A 22,241-nucleotide genomic window follows, 5' to 3' on the forward strand; every position below is an offset into this window, starting at 1 on the left:
ACTATGGTTGTCTCCCTTCAAAATACAAGTATGTCATTCCTTCTGTTCCTGAATTTTTTAATGTATCGGTAGAAACTTTTTTTTTTTGCTCACATGAGGCCAATTAATAATACAAATTCAGTACCATTTAGGAAGTTATAATAAATTAAAGGAATGGTAACATTTTGTGGCAAGTTTGTCACAATAAAATTTGTGGTTGTATGAGATTTGAGTCCACTGCAATCTAGGAGACAAAGTAATTCAATTGCATTTTTACAATAGAGTGTAATTTCTATGTAGATTAAAATTCTGATTTAGAATTAAATTTGGACCAGAAATAAATACATTCAGATTAACTATTTAAAACCTATGTTTGTTTTAATAATCTTTTAAATTAAGTTAATCAGACTATTGAGGATTATGCTTTCTTAAACCTGTTCAATTTGAAAGTATCACTTTTGATTGAGACTGGAACAGTTGTCTTTAAGAAGGAAATACGATATTATTGATTTTTAATAGTCCATGAAATGATTTTTAGATTGAAAATAGAGTATTAATATATAAGAAGTTTAAAAGGCATTTAATTTAAAATTTTACTGTTAGTTTCTGTATTTAATTAGGTTTAATAGCACAGGTTACTTCCTGAAGAAAAATTTTATTTGGCAACATTTTTTTCCCTTTGGTTTTCCTGTTTTCCTCTATTATTATGGTTCTAATTGTATGGCTTATCATATTCAAATAATCAAAAGGGATGATTAATTTTAAATATAATCAACTTACATATTTTAAGTAGTTCAGATAGTTGTCCTTTACTGTGTTTAAAGGACATTATGTCCTTAATGCGTTTAATATATTTAATAACTATGTCATCAAGCGTTACCTGTGTTGAATTTATAAGAAGAGATAATCTGAATTGTGTTTTTCATTGCAGCAAACACTGCTCATAATGGGAAGGTTAACGGTTTATGTTTTACAAGTGATGGTCTTCACCTACTCACTGTTGGCACAGATAATCGAATGAGGCTCTGGAATAGTTCCAATGGAGAAAATACACTAGTAAGACATTTTTAAGTACTTTGAACCTTTTGGATGTACATTAAAGAAATGGATCTGTGACATACACTTGGTGTTTTTCTGTAGATTTAACTTTGTTTCTTGCCTCTGAATCATAGCTTTCATTTTATATTATTTTTCCATTAGTGAACTAGTAATTCTCAACTCCGGACAATCCACTGCACCTTACCCCCACTACACTCTCCTCACTTAGTGGAGAATCACTGCTCTGCTGAGCCACTGTGCGTAATGTTATGTGCCATGTCTCTTAAGTATGTTGAAGAAGAATAAAAGATTGAGAACAGCTGATATAAATCAAAGCTATATAGTTAAATAGTCAAATTTTATATTGTATCTGACTTGTAAGCAAAATCCAAAGTGAATGTTATAATAGCAAAATGTATGGCACTTTTAATACTGGAGTCGATGTGTTCTAAAAGTGCTGGATTCTTTTTTTTAATTGAAGTGTAATTTATTTCAATTTTGTGTTAGTTTCAGGTGTGCAGCAAAATGATTCACTTAAGCATATGTACATATCTGTATGTGTCTGTTTTTTCAATTCTTTTCCTTTATAGGTGATTGTAAGATATTGTCTATAGTACCCTGTGCTATGTAGTAAATCCTTGTTGTTTACATATTCTGTATATGGTGGTGTGTATCTATTAATCTATTAACAGCAGCAACATCTGTTAATCCCATACATCTAATATATCTGCCCTGCCCCACCCCACCCCACCTCACCCCCCTCTTTGGTAACTATGACTTTGTTTTCTGTGTCTGTGGGTCTGTTTCTGTTTTGTAAATAGCTTTATTTGTATAATTTTTTAGAATCCACATGTAAATGATAGCATATAATATTTATCTTTGACTCACTTCACTTAGTATGATAATCTCTAGGTTCATCCTTGTTGCTGCAAATGGCTTTTTTTTTTTAATGGCTGAGTAATATTCTAGTATGTGTGTGTGGGTGTGTGTATCTTTATCCATTCATCTGTCAGTGGACATTTAGTTTGCTTCTGTGTCTTACTATAAATAGTTACACTAGGAATATTGGGGTGCATGTATCTTTTTGAATTAGCATTTTGTTCTTTTCCAGATATATGTCTGGGAGTGGGGTTACTGGATCATATGATAACTCTATTTTCAGTTTATTAAGGAACAGCCATACTGTTTTCCATAGTGGCTGCACCAATGTACATTCCCACCTACAGTGTGGTTCCCTTTTCTCCACACCCTTTCCATGAAAGTGCTAGATTCTTATGTAGTAATTAGTTTTTAGTACTTTTTAAAAATTTTATGTTATGGTCCTTACAAGATGTACCTCTTGTTTCAGTAACTTTCAGAATAGGCTTCCAGAACTTTTTAATTTGGTGACAATACTAACAGCTAATATTTATCAAGCACTTATATCCTAGTTGCTATGCTAATAAAAATTATCTTATACTGTATAGGCCAGACTATATATGGCCTTATTTAATGACCACATCAACACTCTGTAGGTTCTTGTTATTATAATATTATTATAATATCTATTTTACACATGAGTAAAATAAGACATAAAATTAGGTAACTTGCCTGAATTTACATAGCCAGAAAACAAGTTTGACTCTAGATTCCACTGTTACCATAATGCTGATTATACCCAGACCCCTTAAAGCATTTATTAACTACCTTAAGGTTCATATTAATATTAAATCATATTCCTTTCTTTCATCCTTTCTAGCTAATTCTGTCTTAAATATTCTATGTATTACTTTTATTATTAAAAACTAACTTTAAAGTCAGAATTGTTTGTGCTAGATTAGAGTTTGCTAATCCCTCTTATTCTTTGTGAAATGTTTCTCCATCATGTCCCAGGCTGAAAATACAGGCATTGTGAGGTCTCATTTAGACTCTCCCGTTCATTATATTGTACATGTCCCTAATTAGGTCTTGCCTTCCTTTTCTCATTGTATTCGTTGTTTAATAAGTATTTACTGAGTACTTCCTATATGCTAGGCAGTACTATACAGCAGTAGACAAACACAGAAAAGTTCTCTCCTTGTGGAGCTTACCTTCCAGGGAGAGAAAGAAAGACATCCATCATTCAAGCAATGGATAAATGGATGAGTGGATGGATTGGTAAAATATGTATTATGTGCAGTAAGTGCTATGAAGGGGCTTCCCTGGTGGCTTGGATGGTAGAGAGTCCGCCTACAATGCAGGAGACCTGGGTTCAATCCCTGGGTTAGGAAGATTCCCTGGAGGAGGTCATGGCAACCCACTCCAGTTTTCTTGCCTGGAGAACCCCGTGGACAGAGGAGTCTGGTGGGCTGCAGACCATGGGGTCACAAAAGAGTCTGCCATGACTGAGCAGCGAAGCACAGCACAGCACAGCAGGTTCTGTGAAGAAAAGCAAAGCAAGAAAAGGAGCACAGACAATATTGGGAAGTCGGAGTTGATGTTTTATATAGGGCAGTCAAGCTAGGTCTTACTCAGAAGATGACATTTGACCTGAAGGAAATGAAGGAGTGAGTCATCCAGCTTCTTGGGGGAAAAGCATTCCAGAAAGAAGGAAGAAAGTACAAAGACCTGCAGGCAGAAGCATGCTTGGGATGCCCAAGGAACATGCATGTGGCTCTTGTGTTAGACTAGAGTAAGCAAAGGAGAGAGTGACAGGACATGAGGAGCAGAAGGGACAGTATACCAGACCTTACAGGCTTGTGGCCGTTTATAAGGGCTTTGGCTTTTTTTGTGGGTGAAATGGAAAGCTGCTCAAGGCTTTTGAGTGGAGAAGTGACAGTGTCATTTTGGAAAAGTAAGTTGACATGTGCATCAAAGGTGAATGTGATAGATATAAATGGTAGTGAGTATATCCATAAATTGTTAATGTGATTTTATTCCATTTTTCTCTCCTTTTTGAAGGTGCTACTCATAATCTATGGATTTTTTCTAGAAGTCCGTATTTTGAATAGTGTGTTTATGATGGAATTATGTTAGTTGCTCAGTCATGTCCAACTCTTTGTGACCCCATGGACTGTAGCCCGCCAGGCTCCTCTGTTCTTGAAATTCTCTAGGCAAGAATACTGGATTGAGTAGACATTCCCTTCTCCAGAGGATCTTTCCAAACCAGAGATTAAACCCGGGTCTCTTGCATTGCAGGTGGATTCTTTACTGTCTGACCCACCAGGGAAGCCATTATAATGGATAATACATTTTAAAAAGGTCTTGATCAGAGAAAAAGTCATTCATGTAAAAATACTACAGTGGCCCAGAAACTCACCTACAAAGATACTTAAAAAAATTGAGACACTGATCCCAGAAAAGTAATTCTCAGGGAAAACACTGTCTTTAAACATTTAATGGGCTGTCAGAATAGTAAATAAATTCCAGTCCTGCCATTTAGTAACTTGGGGATATTAGGCAATTTATCTAAGGTGAGTTTATGAAGGACTATAGTCAGCTTCAATGTCTCCATTTTGTAAATCAGGATTATTATGTACCTAAACAGTCATTGTAAGGGTAGAATGGAAGTAGGTAAAGAGTTGGACCGTAACCTGCTGAGTAATAGGCATATCATAAATGATAACCATCTTCATTGTAGGGTGCTGCCTGCTGAGTAGTACCCTTACTATTTTGAGAAAAATGTATAAGTACATGCTTCCAATGTGTATATAATTATTTGTAAATTATATACACCTAGTGTTGAGTCTATATATTTTATTAAAGCTTACTTTCTATTTTTTTAGTTAAAAATGAAACAGAAATTCTCACATTTTCCTCTCACACCATAATGGATCATCTTACAGACTCCTTGAGGTGCCAGCTGCAATCTGGAGACCATTGCCTTGGAGTACAGAACACGTACCCACAGGCAGAATTCACAGAGAGATAGCTTTTGGCACAACAACAAAATTTTAAAGTAACAATTCTGGTATTTACTGTTTTAGTTACTGATGTTATCATTCACCCAGTTACCAATGTCTAGAAACTGGGAGTCTGTCCTTTATTCTTCTCTTCCTATATCCCACCTTCCTAACTAAGTCAAATTACTGGTCCTGTTAATTATTTCTTCTTAATTTTTTTCATAGTTGTCTTCCCTTCCAGCCTTACTCTGGGCCCTCAGGATTGCTCTCTTTAATTACTCTAACATCCTTCTAACTTTTCCAAACTCATCTTTCAGTGTGAAAGTCTTTCAGTGTTTCGTCAGTACACTTTCAGGTCATTAAAACAATGTTTTTGCCTACTGTCCACAAGGCCTTCATAAGCTGTCTCTTCTAACTCACCAACTTTATATCTTTATATCTTGCCACTTCCCCATTTTTTCCCTACCATTAGCCCTATTGAGTAACTTGCTGCTGCTGCTAAGTCGCTTCAGTCGTGTCCGACTCTGTGCGACCCCACAGACAGCAGCCCACCAGGCTCCCCCGTCCCTGGGATTCTCCAGGCAAGAACACTGGAGTGGGTTGCCATTTCCTTCTCCAATGCATGAAAGTGAAAAGTGAAAGTGAAGTCACTCAGTCGTGTCCCACTCCAAGCGACCCCATGGACTGCAGCCCACCAGGCTCCTCCATCCATGGGATTTTCTAGGCAAGAGTACTGGAGTGGGGTGCCATATGCCAGGCTTTCTCACCCTTCCATTCGGCTGTATAGACTGCTGCCTTTGCTTTAGAATACTCTCTTCTTCTGTACTAGCTGCTTCTCAGCCTTCAAAATTCACCTCAGGCACAACTTCTCTTTAACTCCTCTAGTTTAGCTTACATGATTCCACAGTACCTAGTGCTCACTTGTATTACAGTAGACTGTGACCATCATTTAGTGGAATGAAAGAAAAATAATTTACAACAGTGTAGTACCGTACTTTTTGATTACTGTAACCTAAATTAGTTTCTGATTCTGTCGTTTACTAGCCAAGAGACCTTGCTTGAAATACTTAACTTTTCTAAGTGTTTTCGTTTGTTTAATAATGCTGCCTGTCTCATAGTATTGTTTTGCATATTACATGAAATAATACATGTAAAATATTTGGTACACATTGTCTGATACTTACAGCAAATGTTAACATTCAGTAAATGTTGAAAAGTGAAAGTGTTATTTGCTCAGTCATGTCCAACTTTTTATGAGTAGGAGCCCACCAGGCTCTTCTCTCCATGGAATTCTCCAGGCAAGATTACTAGAATGGTTTGCTATTTTCTTCTCCAGGGGGATCTTCCTCACCTGTCATTAATTATGCTGATAGTTGTTTGACAGTGAAATGAGCTGCCTTATGATGGAGTCTCTGCATCACTGTAGGTATTTACTCAGTGACAAGATGTATATATTTCTGGGACAATAAAAGGAATTCATAAGATAGGGAATTGTATTTGCCATCATCCTATCCAACATCTATGAAATTTTCCTCCCCATCAAAATCTTTTCAAAGCCTGTACATACCTACTTGAAGACATCATAACCAAAAGTAGCCTGTTATTCAGTTCAGTTCAGTTCAGTCACTCAGTCGTGTCCAACTCTTTGCGACCCCATGAGCTGCAGCACATCAGGCCTCCCTGTCCATCAGCAACTCCTGGAGCCTACCCAAACTCATGTCCATTAAGTCAGTGATGCCATCCAACCATCTCATACTCTGTTGTCCGCTTCTCCTCCTGCTCTCAATCTTTCCCAGCATCAGGGTCTTTTCAGATGAGTCAGCTCTTCGCATCAGGTGGCCAAAGTATTGGAGTTTCAGCTTCAACATCAGTCCTTCCAATGAACACCCAGGACTGATCTCCTTTAGGATGGACTGGTTGGATCTCCTTGCAGTCCAAGGGACTCTCAAGAGTCTTCTCCAACACCACAGTTCAAAAGCATCAATTCTTCGGCACTCAGCTTTCTTTATGGTCCAACTCTCAAATCCATATACTACTGGAAAAACCATAGCCTTGACTAGACAGACCTTTGTTGGCAAAGTAATGTCTCTGCTTTTTAATATGCTGTCTAGGTTGGTCATAACTTTCCTTCCAAGGAGTAAGTGTCTTTTAATTTCATGGCTGCAATCATCATCTGCAGTGATTTTGGAGCCCCCAAAAATAAAATCTCTCACTGTTTCCCCATCTATTTGCCATGAAGTGATGGGACCGGATTCCATGATCTTAGTTTTCTGAATGTTGAGGTTGAAGCCAACTTTTTCACTCTCCTCTTTCACTTTCATCAAGAGGCTCTTTAGTTCTTCTTCCCTTACTTTCATAATAATATACAGTATGGCATTTGTCACATGCTGCTTTTTATGGTGAATACTTATAGTCATAAAATGGGGAGCTTAGGTAATCAGCTAGCACAGTGTGTGACACTGAGCACTTAGTAACGGCAGATCTCTCCTTCACTTCGTCTGTTATTAGGACTTCACTCCATGGACATTGAAGAGGTATTGATAGTTTAGATCCCAAAGGTGATTTGATCACAACAGTGAGTTACCAAGATTAATAGGTCAGTAAGTTGCAAGGTGGATTGCAGGGGGAGCACCTAAAAACACAGAAGTTAGTGAGCTAGTTCAGTATTTGTACCTCACTGAATACTTTGCAGTTCACATTTGGGATGGAATGTGGTATAATGGAAAGGACACAAGTTTTGTAGGTAGGTGTGCTGATGTATGAATAAGACCATTACAGTCTAGCAGTTCATAATTTTTCAAGGAGGAACAGAAAATTGCTAGTTGAGATTTTTCTTTTTCTGCTAGTTGTGTTTTTTCTCCATCCTCCCACCCTGATGTTATTCTACAAATTGTTGTACATGAAGGATCAAAATACGCAAGTGGGGGAATGTTATACTTTTAAATATATAAGAATTAATAAATCTAGGGACTCACTGAATACTTTGGTATCCTAGGTTTTCTCTTATGCATTATTTCTTTTTATTTTTGACAATCTCTGGTAAACAATGTTATTTCCTTTTAACATATTAGAAGAATGAAACTCAGAAGTTAAGTCATTCATTACTCATAAGAGGCAAAAAAAAGGTATGGGGGTGGAGTTGGTTTCAGAAACCCAAATCTACTGATTATAAGTTTAACGTTTTAACATTTCAGTATACCACTCCTTCAGTGGGATTGCTGAATACATGTGCTCATTTCTCTCACATATAAATCTCAATGGTATGTAAGCCGAGTGTAGTATCCATAATTACCATTGCATATCCCTTTGAGCCTCACACATACACATGCACACAAACACACACACACACACACACACACACACACACCATTCCCACCCAACCTTTCAAAAAAGAGAAAAGGGCAAATCACTCAGTGTTTAAACTCCAGTATTAGCCATAGTGAAGGGAGATTTTGGTGATCCCACTCATAATTCTCAGATCACTAGATACTGGTTTTATGCTTACCTTAAACTGCTTATCTAAATTGTCAGCAGAAAGTAAACCTGTCAATTTCTTTAGCCCAAAGCTTCTCAGACCTTGATGGACTTACAGATCATCTGGGGATCTTGTTAAAATGAAGATTGTAGTTCAGTAGGTTGGAATGGGATCTGGAATTCCATTTCTAATTGTGCAGGTGATGCTAATGTTGTTGGGCTTGCAACTTTGGCGTACAGGTGCAGAATTATTATTTTGTTGCAAATATACAATTTTTTATATAAAGCTGCAATTAGAGTGTATATACACTATTTGTGTTCTTTTCTTTTTATACTTAACTTTTATTTCTATTTTCTACATAATTTCAAACTTATAATTTTTAACTGCTGTATAAACTAGAATTAATATAATACTCTTAGGAATTTACATCTGTTCTCAATTACTTTGCCATTCTAGATAAGGCCACATTGAATTCCTCTGGGCATATACCTTTTTGCTGTTTAATTATTAGCCTAAGATGAATTCCCAGTAGTAGTTACTAGGTCAAGGAGTAAGAATATCTTTGTTGTTTAGTGGTTACAGAGTTTCAGGTTTGCAAGATGGAAAATGGGTGGTAGTGCTGGTTGCCCAACAGTGTAAATATACTTTACGTCCCTGATGGGTGTCAGTCGTGTAGGACTTTTTGTGACCCCAGCGACAGTAGCCCGCCAGGCTCCTCTGTCCATGAGGTTATCCTGGCAAGAATACTGGAGTGGGTTGTCCTTTCCTCCTCCAGGGGATCTTCCTGACCCAGGGATCAAACCCACATCTCTTGCATTTCCTAGATTGGCAGATGGATTCTTTACCACTAAGCCACCTGGAAAGCCCTAATGTCCCTGAACTGTATACTTAAATATGGTTAAGATGGCAAATTTTATGTTATATGTATTTTTTCTTTATATTATATATTTAAATTTTGTTATTTGTATATTAATTTTATATGCATTTTATATATGTATAAAAATAAAGTTATTCTCTCTCCAAAAATGTATTTATATATACATACGTGTCACTATTAAGGTGTACTTTATATTTTGTTGCATAATAAACCATTTGGCCTTTTAGAAGGGATGACCAAATTATAGTGCCATCTACATGTTTACCTCACTTGTAGTAATATTGAGTGTCTTAATGGTTTATTAAAATTTTTGCTAAATGGTCTAAAATGATTTTTCGAGGTTACCTTAATTTGCATTTTTATTTCTGTCAAGGTTGAAATGTGAACATTTGTTTTTGTGGGTCATTTTACTGTTTGTACTTCCCTTGTATGCAAAATGTACATGTATGTCATTGGTCCTTGTTTCTATTAGGACAGTGATCATCTTTAGACTCACTGGAGCTGTTTCTGTAGTATAATATTTTAAGTAAATGGTTATCTCTGTTGTCTTTTTAATTCATGTATAAGTAACTTTATGCTTTTACATCCTGCAGGTCAACTATGGAAAAGTATATAATGATAGTAGAAAAGGATTGAAATTCACTGTCTCCTCTGGCTGCAGTTCAGAATTTGTTTTTGTACCATATGGTAGCACCATTGCTGTTTATACAATTTACTCTGGAGAACAGATAACTATGCTTAAGGGACACTATAAAAGTGTTGACTGCTGTGTATTTCAGTCTAATTTCCAGGTAAGAATGATACTTAAGGGAATTTAAAATGTTCAGGTAGCTAGCTTGCCAAAACCTGTGGGTTTTGTTTTTTTTAACATCTTAACCTTTCTCTTTAGTCTCACCAATGGAACAGAGTGTTTTCCCCATAGAACTTTTGCATAGATTATCTCATATGCTCCTTTAAGTGATTCTTCAGTGTAGCAAGATTGTTGGGATTTTCCCTGCCTTGTAGATGAGGAAAATAAGGCTTATAAAAATTAAATACCGAAAGAATGAAAATTATGGGTTATTGCTGCTGCTGCTAAGTCGCTTTGATCATGTCCGACTCTGTGTGACCCCATAGACGGCAGCCCACCAGGCTTCTCTCTCCCTGGGATTCTCCAGGCAAGAATACTGGAGTGGGTTGCCATTTCCTTCTCCAATGCATGAAAGTAAAAAGTGAAAGTGAAGTCGCTCAGTCATGTCCAACTCTTTGCGACCACATGGACTGTAGCCTATCAGGCTCCTCTGTCCATGGGTTATTGCTAGGGAGGGACTTTATCACCTATTCAGTCACTCATTAATAGGCATTACTTAATCTGTGTCTGACACTATGAAGTAAGATATACAGGGCTAGTTTTCAGCTAGCACACATCTATATGGCAGTATTCGTTATTAAAATACTCAAACACATATCCTTTAGTTTGTTACATAGCTGTTGTACTAAGCCCCTTACATGACCTCCAGCTTCACCTTATCTCCTGGAGCCTCCTAGACCTCACTTCAACCCAGTAACTAACAGGGACCTTTGAAACCCTGCTTCTACTTTATGTCCAATATCTCTTCTGATGGCCAGTGTCCTGATGTACTACTTATTAATTATTTTTAGTGTTACTTCTGGGAAAATAGTACTAAGGCAACCAGGGGATGATAGAACTTGCCTCAATCTGCAAGTAGATTGACAGAGGGTGATTATCCATTCAAAGAAATTTATAGAATACAGTACTTTTCTTATCCAGAGTCACTAGAGACAAAGCCAAGATTTTAATTCAAGTATTCTGACTTTTCACCTAAAGTATTGCTTTCCACCTAATCAGAGCTTCCTAGCAGATGTTCCTGCTAGGAATATTGGACTGAAAGTGAGTGAAGAATGGATTAGAACAGATTAAAAGTAAGTAAAGATAATTGATTCCTCTCAGTCCCTGAAATTGCCAGAACAGGCCTAGGATAGCCAGAAAGCTGAGGCCAGTTGCCTCCTGACAAATACCATTTCTATATGTGCTGTGTACTAAGAAAGATTTGAATTACTTTATTATATCAAAAAGCTTCCAGCTCTTATCCCATTCCATCTATTATGATTTCTGAAAAGGAAGATAATTATAAATCTAAATTGCAAAAGTAAAAGAATAGTGCTTTTGCATCCATTTAGCAGCAGAACCCTTTTACCAATTATATATTACACAAAAACTTGCTATCTGAAAATAAAATTAATATTTATAGTAATTCTGCTATAAATATAAAATTTTGAAGATATATCCAACATCAAAATAAATAATGATAATAGTTGATTCTTTTCTTTTGACTAGAATAGGGATCCCTGAATCCATTCTGCTACTAGTAATTAACCTAATAACTTGGGAGTCTGATGAGGAAGGGAATATTTACATAGTCTCAAAGTTGCACCCTACAAAATACTAATTACAAAGATAAAATAATTTTACCTTGACTAAGACTCGCATGCGTCAGCTTAGTCAAATTGTCAAAGTGTATGGGATATTCCTGGCAAAGATATAGTACCTTAATTTAATCATGAAAAAACAAGGTTACCTGACCTTAGTATATCTTGAGTATATAATCTTGTCTTCTCAGGAAGTAAATTGCTCTACAGCACTGGGCATATGAAAATATCTTTGCACCATCCACAGTAACCATGCATTCTAAATTTTAAATAGTACAGTCTGTAGAATTTTGTTCCATTTAGGAAATTTGATAATGTGTAGCTAAGTATAATTTACCTAATTTTCTTTACATCTATATTTCCTATAAGTTACTTAATAATCTTATTTTCCCTTTACCAAGAACCTTTACTTTTATTTTTTTAGAAAAATGCTGATTGTACCATGCCTCAAATAGCTTTTGAGATGAAAAAAATAAAACTAAATAATTTAATACCAGATCAGAAAGAAAGTTGTAGTGTTAGAAATATTTGTGCAGAAATACATTTGTGAGAAAAGTAAACAGTCAGAGTTTTAACTTAACATTTTGCTGATTTTTCTTTTTAGCCCTTATTCTTTACTTAGTAGCTTTTTAAAAAATTGACCTACTGTTTACATCTTGTTTTTTTTTTCAGTCTGTATTTGGTTTATATCCTGCTCCCTTCTCTTGACAATATGAATGTTTTCCAGTGCCATTAAATATTCTTCAAAAATAAATTTAGTGGCTATATAATATCATATCATATTAATGCAGCATAAATTTATATATAAATCATAACCCTGGACAATAATATTTGGGAAATTATTGTTTTATTATAAATATAATATTGGTGATAATAACCTTGAATTTCATATGTGTCTTTAGCATGACTTCTTAGAAATGTATGCAGAAACTTCTGTCACATACAGAGATTTCAGTCTCTGAAAGGATTATATCAATTTATACCCTCTGTATGTGAGAGTATCTATTTCACTGCCCCATAAAAATATTTTTAGTACTAGCCAATATAACATATTTCTGAAGTTTTCTCAGAAGAAGAATGAACATTGTTCAGCATGTAGAGACACCATATCCAAAAAGACATTGTCATTGACTGCATCAGTCCAAGCTTATAAAATAAGCTTCTCAACAAGCATGGCATATGACTCTTAATGCTCTTCAGCAGCTAGTTGGGCAGTTTTGAGCTAAATAAAACTTTTTTTTAATTCCTGGCCTATTTTAGCTAGAAACTCTTACAGTTTCTGCAAAGTAGTTACCTGAGGAGGCTTTACAAATAGCTGAGGAAAGAAGAAAAGCAAAAGGCAAGGGAAAAATGAAAAAATACATCCAACAGAATGCAGAGTTCTACAGAATAGCAAAGAGATGGGAAAGCTTTCTTAAATGAACAGTGCAAAAAAAAAAAAAAAATAGAGGAAAACAATATAATGTGTAAGACTAGAGATCTTTTCAAGAAAATTGGAGATATCAAGGGAACATTTCATGCAAGGATGGGCATGATAAAGGACAGAAATGGTAAGGACCTAACAGAAGCGGAACAGATTAAGAAGAGGTGGCAAGAATACACAGAAGAATTATACAAAAAACGTCTTAATGACCTGGATAACCACAGTTGTGTGGTCACTCACCTAGAGTTGGACATTTTGGAGTGTGAAGTCCAGTGGGCCTTAGGAAGCATTACTACCAACAAAGTTAGCAGAAGTCATGGAATTAAGCTGAGCTATTTAAAATCCTAAAAGATGATGCTCTTAAAGTGCTGCACTGAATATGTCAGCAAATTTGGAAAACTCAGCAGTGAGCACAGATCTGGAAAAGTTCAGTTTTCATTCCAATCCTGAAGAAGGGCAATGACAAACAATGTTCAAAGCACTCACTTCACTTACTAGCAAAATTATGTTCAAAATTCTTCGAGCTAATGTCTCCAGCAGTACGTGAGCCAAGAACTTCCAGATGTACAAGCTGGGTTTAGAAAAGACAGAGGAACAGAGATCAAATTGCCAACATTCGTTGGATCATGGAGAAAGCAAGGGAGTTCCAAAAATATATCTACTTCAGCTTCATTGACTATGCTAAAGCCTTTGACTGTGTGGATCACAACAAAATGTGGAGAATTCTTACAGAGATGAGAGTACCAAACCATCTTACCTATCTCCTGAGAAACTAGTATGCAGGTAAAGAAACAACAGTTAGAACCAGACACAACTGACTCATTCCAAATTGGGAAAAGAGTATGACCAGGCTGTATATTGTCACCTTGGCTTATCTAACTTATATGCAGAGTAGAAGTGAAGTCCCTCAGTCGTGTCTAACTCTTTGCGACCCCGTAGACTATAGCCTCCAAGGCTTTTCCATCCATGGGATTTTCCAGGCAAGAGTACTGGAGTGGGTTACCATTTCCTTCTCCCGGAGATCTTCCCGACCCAGGGATCAAATCCAGGTCTCCCGCATTGCGGGCAGACGCTTTACCCTCTGAGCCACCAGAGAAGCCCATGTGCAGAGTCCATCATGTGAAATGCCAGGCTGGATGAATCCCAAGCTGGAATCACGATTGCTGGGAGAAATATCAACAACCTCAGATATGCAGATGATACCACTCTAATGGCAAAAAGTGAAGAACTAAAGAGCCTCTTGATGAAAGTGAAAGAGGAGAGTGAATAAAGCTGGCCTGAAACTCAGCATTCAAAAAAACTAAGATTATGGCATCCACTTCCATCACTTCATGACAAATACAAGGGGGAAAAGTGGAAGCAGTATCAGATTTTCTTTTCTTGGACTCTTAAAATCACTTCAGGTAGTGACAAATTAAAATTAAAGCCCTGAAATTAAAAGATGCTTGCTCCTTGGAAGAAAAGCTATGACAAATCTAGACAGCCAAGGACATCATTTTGCCCACAAAGGTCCTTATAGTCAAAGCTGTGGTTTTTCCATTAGTCATGTATGGACGTGAGAGTTGGACCAGAAAAAATGCTGAGCACTGAAAAATTGATGCCTTCAAATTGTGGTGCTGAAGAAGACTCTTGAGAGTCCCTTGGACTGCAAGGAGGTCAAACCAGTCGATTTGGTTGGTCAAACCAATCAAACCAGTTGATTTCCTACCCTGAATATTCACTGGAAGGACTGATGCTGAAGTTCCAATACTTTGGCCTCCTGATAGAAAGAGCCGACTAACTGGAAAAGATCCTGAGGCTGGGAAAGATTGAAAGCTAAAGAAGAGAGCAGTAGAGGATGCCATGGTTAGATAGCATCACCAACTCAATGGACATGAATTTGAGCAAATTCTGAGAGATAGTGGATGACAGAGGACCCTGGTATGCTACCATCCATGAGGTCACAGAGAGTCAGGCACAACTTAGCAACTGAACAACAACATATGGTTTCTTCGTTGAAAGCCTTTATTAAAGTTCAGTTATTGATGCAACCATTTTTTTTATTCTCTGACACTTGAAATATATAGATACAATTGATAAAAAAAAAAAACTATGGCGATGGTTTTTGTGAATTTTAATCATGTAAGCAAATTCTAACATATCCTAATACTATTTTAAAATACAAAACAAAGTTTTACTATTTCTTAAACAAACAGAAAAGGGCATCACTCCAGTTTCTTTGGGGAATAGAAATAGATTTCATCTAATCTAACCTAAGAATTAGTCATTTAAAAAATTGTTCATTTCACATTGGCATCAACTTTCAACTGACCCACAACCACATCTTTGTTTTCTGTATTATAGGAACTTTACAGTGGTAGCAGAGACTGCAATATTCTTGCTTGGGTACCATCCTTATGTGAATCAGTTCCTGATGATGATGATGAGGTAAATATTTATACAAGTTGTACAGTGACTTCTAAATAATAAAAAATTTTTTACTAATTTACTTTAAATGGGAGAGGCTTTTAAAGCATTTCTTGCTATTTTCTGATTGTTTAAATAATTTACCTGTTAATACATTAGGAAAATTCAAAAAAATATTGAGAATGAAATAAATTTCTGAAGTTTATCAATTACTTTTAACATTTTTATTTACTTCATTCTTGTTTTTTCCTGTGCATATTTTTAACATAGTTAATATCATGCTTGAACATACAGCTTAGCATCCTTCTTAGACTTTTTCCATGTCATTAATAACTATTTGTAAACATTGTCTTTAATAATATAGCTTTCTGTCACTCTTACTTAAATTTACTTAAATATTTACCTTTTTTGAAGACATTTCTTTTGATCATTATAAACAAACCAATTTATAGCTATTCACAAATTATTTATATTTCTGACTCCTTCTTTGGTTATATTCCTAAAAGTAGATTTATCTTGTTTTCTTTCAAGTTTTTTTTGTTGTTGTTTAATATTTTTGGCCATGCTTTGTGGCATGTAGGATCTTAGTTCCCCAACTGGGGATCAAACCCATACTTCCTACAGTGGAAGCATGGAGTCTTAACCAGTGGATCCCCAGGGAAGTGCCACGACTTCTTGGGACTTGAGTTATCTTGTATGACATTTTTAAAGCTCTTTATTCACACTGTCAAATTTTATCAGTTTGCACTTCTACCAAATAAATTAGTGTAAATATGACACTGTGAATAAAGAACCTGAAAAATGTTGTGGGAAAACAAAGATAAATAAGACATGATCTCTGGTCTTAGGTAGTAGCCTCTTAATTTTTCTATTTTCATGTCAAGCTATCTAAAGGTGAAATTTTATAGATATGTGTCTAATTTGGTTTAGTATGACCTTGAGTAGTTTTAGTATACAGCTGCTTTAAAAACTGAATTTTTTTTTTATACAAAGCTTAAAATGTTAATTACTGTGTCCTGCTATTGGGGAATTATTGTATACATTAAATCTAACTTATAACACTAGGCCACATTAGAATGTTTAACATTCACCAAATGAAAACTATAAAAATAAAAGTAAATCATCTTTGACTTGTGTATAAAAAAAAGATATTAGAAGAAAACTGAAATTGTTTATTTTATAAAGATAGTATGTGACTCTGATGGTTTATTTCCTTATTATATAATTATGGTGATAGTTTGATTCTTTCCCATCTGGAAGAATTTTTGTATGTAGGCAGTTAAGCTGAACAAGTATAAATCAAATAGGGCTACACAAAGAACAAGGTTTTATATTTACCTGTTAAAATGCACTATGTATGTGCTTTAAGATAGGCACCATTCTCTTTATAAAATGATAAATGCTAAGATTATTTCCACAAAACTTTTGAAGAGTCCTGTGAATGTAGGTAGAACATGAATATGATCATGATGCAGATCTCAGTAGAGTAGTCTGTGTACACAAGACCCTCTTCCTTACATGTATACTTACTATTTAACTGATATTTAGAAGTAGTTTCATCTCACCTCGCAAATGAATGACTGCTGCAGTTCCTCAGAGAGGCAAGTTAACACAAAACACACACATATGTACATTTACACACTCACCTGTCTTTACTGTCAGGTAAACTCAATAATAGTAATACTGGTAATTGAGTTCGAATTCCAGTTCTGCCATTCGTTAATGATCTAGGGCAAGTTTATAGTATCTTCAAACATCAGAATCATCAAAGTAAAATTGTTCCTAGGTTACCTTTCAGATCGACTTTTGAGATGAGATATACTTCTCCATCAACCAAGACAGAATCCCTTAGGATTGTTTATTCTGATACTCAACCTATAGAGGAGGATTTATTTCTACCATAAAAACCTGAAGGGCATTTGGCAATAGAAACAGGTTTTATGATCTTTAAGCATAAATCCTATTATTTAGTTGACAGGTTGCTTTTTTTTTTTTTTTTGCAGAGGAAGTTTGTTTTATTTTTCTGAGGGATCTGGATTCCTTTTGCCCACTCTTCCTAAAATCTGGTCACACTCAAGGCATGCCTGTACAATTCCTAATCACTTTTTCCTGCCTGAGATCTCTAGAGTGACTATATTATATTCTAAATCTGACCTCTCATCAAGAATCTTACTTTTATTTTGACAGTTACACAATATGTAGCTGTTTTATTTAGATGTATAATCTTGGGGTCTTTCCTGGTAGCTCTGTGATAAAGAATTTGCCTGCCCGTGCAGGAGACGCCAGTTTGATTCCTGGGTTGGGAAGATCCCCTGGAGAAGGAAATGGCAACTCACTTCAGTATCCTCATCTAGGAAACCCCATGGACAGAGGAGCCGTGGCGGGCTACCGTCCATGGGGTTGCAAGAGAGTCAGACTAAACAACAGCGATAAGATGTGTAATTACTTTCTGTATTCAGGCAACCCTATGTTCTACCTATAAAGACTTTCCACTAATTACCAGTAAAAAATTTTGAATTTATCAAAGTTAGTAAGATACATGTGTAGAAGATGTTAAAATTGTTTTCATTCTTCCTTCCCATTCTATGGACCTGAACTAGATCCCCTTTTAACTCTTATTTCCCTTCACAACTCAGTAGAACAGGCAGGCTGGTTAAGGAGAGATGGATATGTTCAAGCAGAGACAGAATGTCCACTAGGAGGAGATGTTGTAGAGAAAACTGAAGTGGTGGATGGTAGTTAAGTTGATCCATAGGTCTCAAACAGTACTATATCATGTGTGACTTTTTACTGCAGCTTTCAATTATAAGTAAGATGTTTTATTTGTGATTTTTAGCAATAAAATGTACTTCTAACAATACTGTAATACATTCATTTTTTTCTTTACTACTATAAATACAGTAAAATTTATATGCAACTGCATTTCTAGTTTTCACTTAATTATTTTTGTTTGCCTACCATAGCAACAATAATTTACATTAAAATATAATTCTGCTTCTCTGTTGATTCTCCAAATGAAATTTAGTGCTTAATAGGGTATATATTGGGCTTTCAGAGTGAAATTAGGAGACATGGCCTTTGTGTGACTTATCTACCTAAGGACATTTTAAGTAGACATCTAAGGCAGAGTTAAAGGCTTTTAGAGATAGAGTAGGGAAAAATAATCACCTCACCACAGAGGACAATGCGTCTTTAAATAAACTGTCACTAAATAACCTAACTTGGTAGGTAAATCATAAACCCAGGAAGGTAGGAATTTCAGTAAATGCTTGGTTGAAAGAATAAACAGACTTCAGTATGCCACTCTTGCATATCAGTGGACTGCTACTAGAAATAAGTGAATAGTTAGCTAAGCTTTGATAATAGTTTTAGATCTGGACACAGGGTGTAATGGAATTTTGCTTGAACAACTAAGTGACAATGGCCAACATTATTAGATTAAGTAAAGGACTCAGATCCATAGCGTTCACAGCTATAAAGAATACCTAAATTATTATGTTGTTTTCTGACTATCCTGGCTGATACTTGGGAAATTTACTGGAAACAGCCACTTTTTTCTACTGTTATCATTGTTTGAATCTTAAGAGTCTAAGTCATCATGTTCATCAAAAAGGAAATGAACATTCTCAAATATGTAGTAAGGGTTACCCTTAACATAAAATATTGGTATATGTTGTAAAAGGTAATACTTCTAAAATAACTTAAGAATAATCTAAGTACTAATATGTTATTGGGTTTGGGATATGAACAAACTGACAGCAAATGTAAAAACTGCAAAATAGGAAGCCCACATGATTCATAAAACCTAGGTACTCAAAAACAACAACAAAAGAGATCATTTCAAAGTCCCTTAATCATTTGCCTAAGAATAAGAAGGTAGCCATTCAAACAAATTCCCCAAATAAGTGAATTGATTTGAACTACTACAAATATTAAAATTCCTCTATTGCTGATTATATTTATTTAGCTACAGCTCTAAAGTTGCAAGAATACTGTGATGTTTTGTTGTTTTTGAAACACCATCTAATGCATATTCTCTTTCAAAGAATTCTCCCAGGGAAACCTGTGTGCTAATGACAAAATGTTACCAAATCTAACACATTTTGTCTGTCTTTTTCCAGTACTTTATTAGCTATAATAACAAACAAACAAACCTCACTACTTCATACCAAAAAGGGCATTGCTCCATTTGTTGAACACCTTATTCCCTGTATATTAATTTTGCTGATTTATAAAAATCAGGCCCATCAAAACAGTAAAAATTGCTCACTTTAATATTTTGGGCTGTCAAGCCAGCCTACAGACCTGAGTCCAGTCTTAGCCACATGGATATGAGTGTGCCCTGTACTCCTGGTAACTCCAAAGGATTATTTTAAAAAATGCCTTAATAATAGTAACAGCATCCTGTGTGTGTGTGTCTGTGTGTGAGGTAACTACTTTGAAGGAAACAGAGAATTTGAATAAAGTCTGATATCTCTATTTAAAATGAAATTGCATTGTTTTATATTGAATGTGGGTGTTTCTTAAGTTACTTTTGGTTTTAAACGAACAGTTATATAGTTTCTTTCAAAATAATCTAGTTGCTTTTATCTGATTTCATAACTATATTGTGAGCCTAAAATTATGAGGTAGAATAATTGAATCTTTCTTTTTTGCTTCCTTTTTTAGACTTCAACCAGATCACAGTTAAATCCAGCATTTGAAGATGCCTGGAGCAGCAGTGATGAGGAAGGATGAATATTGTTCTTAGTACCCTTTTGTCTCTATCGAAACTTTTAAAACTGGACTATTTTATCTTTTCAGTTGTCCAGTTCAGTTCTGTTCAGTCGGTCAGTCGTGTCTGACTCTTTGCGACCCCATGGACTGCAGCACGCCAGGGCTCCGTGTCCATCACCAACTCCCGGAGTTTACTCAAAGTCATGTCCATTGAGTCAGTGATGCCATCCAACCATCTCATCCTCTGTCGTCCCCTTCTCCTCTTGCCTTCAATCTTTCCCAGCATTAGGGTCTTTTCCAATGAGTCAGCTCTTCGCATGAGCTGGCCAAAGTATTGGAGTTTCAACTTCAGCATCGATCCTTCCAATTAATATTCAGGATTGATTTCCTTTAGGATGGACTGGTTTCATCTCCTTGCAGTTCAAGGGACTCTCAAGAGTCTTCTCCAACACCACAGTTCAAAAGCATCAATTCTTCGGTGCTCAGCCTTCTTTATAGTCCAACTCTCACATCCAAACATGACTACTGGAAAAACCATAGCCTTGACTAGATGGACCTATCTTGTCCAGTGACAGCTAAATGAGCCGTAAATTTGAGTGATTGTTTTCCCTTTTGTCTTAAAATAAGGTTAATATTTGCATGAAGTCCTAAAACAAAGTTCAGTATAGTTTATTTAATGAGAACATTTTTCCTTAACCCCAGTTGCTATGGCTTGCTGCAGCCGCTATAGTACAAGGAGACAGGTTGTGGTATCCTCTCTGTGGGACCCGAGCAGATTGTCTGAACGATAAGATGCAGTCTTAGAGGATGAGCAAGCAGAGGTTATCAGCACTGACTTTCTCCTGCTGGTTGTACAGTCACTTTGTTCATTTTCACCTTCAAGGGTGATTTTACTGAGGATTATATCAAAAATTATAGTTGAAAAGTTAGAATCAAAATTAGTTTATTTTTATTAATATGTTCAGTTTTTGCAGTGCTTTCATTAATTTAACCATTTTCTAGCTTTATGTTAAATATTTTTTAATTCATTGCCTTCCACAATTGAAAAAATGCATTATAGGAGGTTTTTAACTTAGGAAAAATCCTACATTTCCTTTATTTTAATGCATCAGATGGCAGCTTGAACTACTTTTCTATGAATCTGGTTACTGTGTGACCAAGTCCTACTGCATTCATCAAAGCAGAAAATATCCTGTCAGGTAATTGGGTTTAAACATGAAATGTCATAAAATTTCTCTTTTTTTGTTGGGGTATAGCCGATTAACATTGTCAAATGTCAGAAAATTTCTATTTTATTTTCTGCTCTTGTATCATAACCCACAAGTGATTATCATGAGCCTAGTCTTATATTCCCTTTCTTTCTGATTCTTATCAATAGGAGACTAGTTAATGAGGTTTTTGTGAGCTTGACCAACTATACAGTTGAGTTTTTCAATGTGTAACTGTTAGGCCTCATATCAGACCTTTCTGGCCAAATGTTTTCCTTACGTTTACTTTATAGTTGCATCCTTTTAAAGCCCTGACCATGTTACTCTCACTTTTTCTCCTCTTAGTGGGGATTCTTATAACCTTTGAGAATGCTGTTGAAATTGGAATTTTTTTTTTAAAATTTTAAGAAAGAAGAAGTCTTTCTACAAACTGCAAATACTGTACAGATAACTGGCTACATTTTTAAAAGATCCATCTGCTGGGGATGAGGAATGTCAGCCCTCCTAGTGCCGTGGACAAGTCTAATCCACTGACCGGGCAGTGCTGGCAAGCATTGAGGCCATACTAGTACCTAGTGTCTGTGACGTTATATGTTCCTATAGGCGTCCATAAACCATTTCCCTTTCCCCCTCTGAGCTTTTCTGAGTCAAATTTCAGCCTGTTCCTCAAAGTAGTAAGAGATGACTCCGCCTGAACACTTGCTTAGGTGTTGTGGGCCATTTGTGGGTTTGATGTGAGGGCCTTCTCAGGAAATCATGGCTTCCTACAAACACTGTTGTTCAGGTCACAATCTTCTCTGCCGTGCCTGCTTGCTGCTGTCATGAGCAA

The 22,241-nt window shown here is 35.9% G+C and overlaps 1 protein-coding gene across 5 annotated transcripts in view; it reads left to right on the forward strand.

Moving 5' to 3' along the window:
- The window catches only part of ERCC8 (ERCC excision repair 8, CSA ubiquitin ligase complex subunit), a 49,538-nt gene extending 29,140 nt beyond the window's left edge, over nt 1-20,398 (forward strand). For all 5 annotated transcript variants that reach the window (XM_043488479.1, XM_043488477.1, XM_043488478.1 and 2 more), the window contains 4 exons: nt 911-1,035; nt 9,823-10,020; nt 15,426-15,509; nt 20,157-20,398. In XM_043488479.1, the coding sequence (XP_043344414.1) occupies nt 911-1,035; nt 9,823-10,020; nt 15,426-15,509; nt 20,157-20,225 (476 nt within the window). In that variant the 3' untranslated portion in view covers nt 20,226-20,398. The remainder of the gene's footprint in view (nt 1-910; nt 1,036-9,822; nt 10,021-15,425; nt 15,510-20,156) is intronic.
- Nucleotides 20,399-22,241: the final 1,843 nt, after the last annotated feature.

Source organism: Cervus canadensis, chromosome 16, assembly GCF_019320065.1.
Source record: "Cervus canadensis isolate Bull #8, Minnesota chromosome 16, ASM1932006v1, whole genome shotgun sequence".
Lineage (NCBI taxonomy): Eukaryota > Metazoa > Chordata > Mammalia > Artiodactyla > Cervidae > Cervus > Cervus canadensis.